Below are 6,000 nucleotides of genomic sequence, written 5' to 3' on the forward strand. Positions count from 1 at the left end.
TGCAAACTTGATTTATTAATAAGCGTCAATTCTACTCTTGATATTTCCCGACCTTTAAATTATAAATACATTGTAAATGTATTTCAAGTAAATGTATTTCCTTGGTTTTTTTCTGTAAAGGCTTAATGAATGAAACTTAATTCTTGCATTTCTATGCTTATGACTTCGATTTTGCCGTTTCTATTCTTTCAAAAGTATATGATACGTCGAAATAGAGAGTAAAAAGAGGAAGAACGTGTATATAAAATGAAATTAGAACGAGGAAGAATATGTATATAAAATGAAATATAAAATAAAAGTACTTTAAAGCACGAATAAAATGCAAAGGACTAATACGTTCATGTAAATGGGACATTCAAGGGTCTAAATTTTAGGATCTAAACTTACAAGGTATGCTCTCCTTTTTTCTGAGCTGTCCGAATCTTTAACCGATTTGCCATATTCCAACTTTGCTTCTTTGAGGTACAGAGCATTCACATTTCTCGAAAATTTTATGCGAAAAGTATTAGTATCAAAATTCCCTACTATAGAGTAAAGACTCATTTTAGTTCTGCTTTCCTTGACAGCTGTGTCAAACTTTAAATATACATATACATGCATATGGCCACACACATACACATATATACATATATATACATACATGCATATATATACATATACATACATATATATACACATTCATATATCTACATACATATATACATGTGTGTATGCGTGTGCGCGTGTATTACACACATGTGGCACTCTTAAAATTCAGACAACGCCATTGATTATACATTCCATCAAACTAACACCCTATGGATAAAACCAATAATTACGCTCATAACAGAATTACTGGAGTTAATGGCAAAGTATAACGAAGCGAAGTCATTACACAGGTTAATTACGATTAGCTATAAGATAAGAAAAAAGTAATCAAATTAGGTCACGTTTTTTATAATCAAGTGGAAGTGAATTAACCGGTAAGGGACTAAACTCTTCTACCAAAAATTAATTGAACCTCAGACCATTAAGTCTTTGTACCTTCTAAAACCTTTGTAAACAAATATAAGGAGTTAACGAATTTACAGACATTTCCTACAATGTTTCGTTAATGTTAAGTGAAGGATTATCTCGATGGAGGTCGCCATCTTCCTACAGGAAATGTCAAGACATCCTACGCTGCAGGAAGGATTATGAAAGATGAAACTCGCTTGTCTATTCTGCCAGTCTTCAGAAACGCAGTAAACAATACGTACGCAAGCAAGAGAGAAACAAAGCAATGAAAACACTGATTGAAATCAATTACAAACGATGGCAATAAACCTTCAATTACTCTTTATCGCCTCAATGCCGTAAAATAAAAACCATGGGAGCGTTTTGATGAAATCACTTAGCAAAAAATAACCAAACGGAAAAATCAGCAGCGATCGTAGATTGCGGCTCTAAAATCAACATCCCAGTCGAGCCGAATTGGCAAATCTGTTTGCTTATGCACAATTACTCGCGTAATGTAATTGATTACAGCATTCAGTTATCGTCCACAAAAGCGGTTGATGATAAAGTCAATGTAACTGGAATTAACGATGTTAATTACCGAGGGCATTAAGCACGAAGCAAAAAAAAATGACGCTACTGAAATTATCATGGCTGTCATTTTTAGCTCTGTCTGTCCTTGGTGTTTGTGGTGCTTGTCTGTCTGTCTGTCTCTGTCGTGTTGGCCTGCCTGTATGACAGTGGAGAATAGTTCTAAACTTTTCAAAAACTCCACTTGTAAATGAGAGAGAGAGAGAGAGAGAGAGAGAGAGAGAGAGAGAGAGAGAGAGATATGTAGATATATATATATATATATATATATATATATATATATATATATATATATTAATATCTTTATCACATACACAACTGTTCTGTGCATTAGTACAATTACTAACAGGACCTCATTCAAACTGGATCGGATACTTGATAATGAGGACTGTTTGTCCTAGAAAGCTTGTAACTTTTTCTGAATAAATACCTCCACTAGATACCATTCAGTTTAAATGATGTCCAGTTAGTAAATATAATATATATATATATATATATATATATATATATATATATATATATATATATATATATATATATATATATATATATATATATATATATATATATATATATATATATATATATACTATATAATTACGGAATGAGAAAAAACTGCCACCTTCTATTTTCAATGATCCTTAAGGGCCAACAACGGTTATTAAAACACAATACAGAACCTAATTAAAGTAATTAAATCCACCTGTGCGTTATACGCAAATGATTTATCAACTTTGCCAATGTAAATGTACTTTAACTTAGCCACTTAATTTTGACAGAGCCACAAAATCTTGATCTTCTAACACAATAAACTAAATCAGTGGTTCTCAACTGGGGGGCGCCAGAAATTTTCAGGAGAGGCGCGAGCCCTAGGGAAAAATTAAAAATTCTCTTAACAAGAGTGAGGAACTAATTTTCAGATGTTTATGGAAAAATGCAAAAGTATCGCCTTATAACGTTAGTTTCCTATAGTCTACTAATCTACTAGTTAAACTCGTTGGGCTTACCATGTTTTACGATTATTTACCTCCCTCCCTATCCCTCGAACCCCCTTCTCTTTCTCTCCTTTTTTTTCATTTTCCTTTAAACCTTGGAGGGAATTTTACTCATAGATACAAAAGGGGGCGTGGAGTGAAGAACCAACTCTTAGAAGGGGGGTGGTAATAAAAAGGTTAAGAACCACTGAACTAAATCAATCTGAGAGGTTTACCTCACTAACCGAAATTCAGTTCATAATTTAACTATCACGCAATGACTTCAACGTAACAGTTCATTTCAAGAAAATGTCTTATTGACAACACTTCAAACCAACATTCTTATTCAAACCACTGCATCTTCGAAGACGAAACTGCTTTGCGCGGAATATTAAAGCAGTCTGCTTTACAAATTGCATCAGAATATTAAATTTAAGCTTCCACTTTAAGATGCAATACTAGATTCCCGGCATTTTAGACATTTTAAACTTCTGTCTTTCACTTCTCCTTAACCAAGCTGTCTGCCTGTCTGTCTAGATTAAGCTGGCCTTATGACAGCACAAGCTCTTGTTCCAGGGCAACCACTAAGTTTACTATACTCCTTCACATAAACTTACTGAATATTAGAACATGAGTCGCGACTATTAGACTTTAAGTTACAAGGAAACCACACGACATTTACTAATAGACTTCCTCTGAAAGTCTAAATTAAGCTGGCTTATGCCAGCACTGGCTCTTGCTCCATGGCAGCCAGAAAGTCTACCACACTACCGCACTTAATGAACATTAGAACATGAGCGGCGACTATTGGATTATACGTTACAGGGAAACCACGAGACTTCATTTACTAATATACTTCCTATGACTATTTAGATTAAGCTGGCCTTATGCCAGCACCGACTCTTGCTCCATAGCAGCCAGAAAGTCTACCATACTAGCGCACTTAAACTTAATGAACATTAGAACATGAGCCGCGACTATTATATTTTAAATAACGTGAAAAAAAAATTTCATTTGAAATTTTTTGTCATTACTTACACTCGAAACCCACGATATGTCTCGCGAGACAACAGATACTTCAAGTCTCGAGGTGTCTCCATGATGGTCTCGACGGTGTCGTCGTGGCTGTCGAAGTAGTCGGAATCATCTGCCTGGCGTCGCTTCCTGTTAGAAAAATGAAACGAATTTAAGATGGATTAGAGTCTTTCAATATCTTGATTAAAATCAAAGTATATGGTTGTCCCTTTGGTCAGTCTTCAATAGCTATACATTGAAAGGGTCATGTGTATAAAATCTCTCTCTCTCTCTCTCTCTCTCTCTCTCTCTCTCTCTCTCTCTCTCTCTCTCTCTCTCTCTCTCTCTCTCTCTCTCTCTCTCTCTCTCGCTTGTTTTCCCATAGCCACCTAGTAGAAAAAGTAAAAACATGAAGCAAACAAGAAAAATTACAAGAACACTCTCTCTCTCTCTCTCTCTCTCTCTCTCTCTCTCTCTCTCTCTCTCTCTCTCTCTCTCTCTCTCTCAAGAAATAAAAAAGATGAAGCAAGTATAAAATAAATGAAAAATAAACTTACATGACCTATCACTAACATCCTAAAAATGATCAGTCCTAATTGATGTCATGTCAAAATCAGCCTGAACTTCAAAGGGTCATTTGAAAGAAACGCATGGGTGGGTATGTAAAAACAGCAATCCTTACATACTGTAAATATATATATATATATATATATATATATATATATATATATATATATATATATATATATATATATATATATATATAAATATATATATATATATATATATATATATATATATATATATATATATATATATATATATATATATATATATATATATATATATATATATATAAATATATATATAAATATATATATATATATATATATATATATATATATATATATATATATATATATATATATATATATATATATATATATATATATATATATATTTTATATATATATATATATGAATGAATCCGCAAAAACGGGACCCCACCTGCAAATAAAAAAAATGGCGTATCTCGTATAAACAACCGTATGAAATAAAGTGATTAGTCTTTTTCGAAATTTACTGTCATTTCACTAAGCAACTACAGACATCTCAGAATATAAAAACAACAGTATAAAAACCATGCAAAGACAAGCTATACAAAATAAATACTGTTTTAACTACAGATTGAAACATCCTTTTAGTCTAAAATCAATTTTTAAAAATATATCTGGCCTTAAGTGCAAAATTATGGTTTTTTTTTAATCAACACCTTAGACTAACAATCAATAAAAAAAATCCCATAATCAGTATAGACAAAAATAAGGCCCATTTTTCATTAGGAAAATAATATATTTCATTAAGTGAAACAAAATAGAACATAATCTATCGTTTCGATAACACGCAAACATCCGTTTAGACCGTTGTTGGTGAGAGAGAGAGAGAGAGAGAGAGAGAGAGAGAGAGAGAGAGAGAGAGAGAGAGAGAGAGAGAAAGCATTTCAGTGAAGCTAAATCCACTGAAGTAACACATTTTGCATTACCAGCAAAAGTTAAATAAGATAGCAATTCCATCAAGTGGCGTAAAGTGAAACCAGACATGACATGAAGATTACATTAACAACAAAGATTATATTATAAGAGTCACTCTGCAATGAGGTTACACCAAAAACTGAGTAAGTAAAAGCCAAATGAATTAAATTACGCAGTGGCAACAGCAAACGACTTTGGAGGAACCAAATACGCTTGTGACGAGTCACATTAGGAATGGTATAAACCATGGCATTTTAAAAGCTTGAATATAAAGGATATCAAGTTACTCCGTCACAAACAAAACTTCATTTACTTTGTCTCATTTTGAAACTAACAATCTTCATAGACGAAAGTAACGCCACAGAAGCAGAAATTACAAACGACAAAAAAAGCTTTCAGGCGTCTATACAAAACAAAACAGCGTATGTACAGTAAATACAAGGAAATTTGCTTTCACTGCGTTATGCTCTCACTATAATGAGGAAATTTGGCACAGCAGTGTGGTAGATCTTGTAGCTAGAAGTTTTAGCTTTAATTCTTTTTAAAAGCAAGCGAAAAACAGGATGAAAAGAAAACCATTTTAAGGTGTCTAAAATAATCGAAATACAAAGAACATATTAGAAGCAACGGTTGTTAACGGAGACCTGCTTCAAAATACTTTGATTTGGGGATTATTACGAGAAGTAGTAGTGATATTTTACGTAAATACACACAAACACATAAGAGAGAAAGTGGCAGTGAAATGCACTTACTTTAAGATATACCATGCATGCAAAACAACTTATCAGTTCACGCATTTCTATATACATGTATATAACAGATATATATGTATATGTATATATATATTTTTTTATTTATTTATATAAATAATATATTTATATAGATATATATATATATATATAATATATATGTAC

At 32.4% G+C, this 6,000-nt stretch overlaps 1 protein-coding gene across 1 annotated transcript in view; it reads right to left on the bottom strand.

Moving 5' to 3' along the window:
• Nucleotides 1-6,000, bottom strand: part of LOC136829514 (uncharacterized) — a 602,709-nt gene that overhangs the window by 464,731 nt on the left and 131,978 nt on the right. Inside the window, exon 6 of the mRNA XM_067088310.1 lies at nucleotides 3,579-3,704. Coding sequence (XP_066944411.1) covers nucleotides 3,579-3,704 — 126 coding nt within the window. The remainder of the gene's footprint in view (nucleotides 1-3,578; nucleotides 3,705-6,000) is intronic.

Source organism: Macrobrachium rosenbergii, chromosome 44, assembly GCF_040412425.1.
Source record: "Macrobrachium rosenbergii isolate ZJJX-2024 chromosome 44, ASM4041242v1, whole genome shotgun sequence".
Classification (NCBI taxonomy): Eukaryota; Metazoa; Arthropoda; class Malacostraca; order Decapoda; family Palaemonidae; genus Macrobrachium; species Macrobrachium rosenbergii.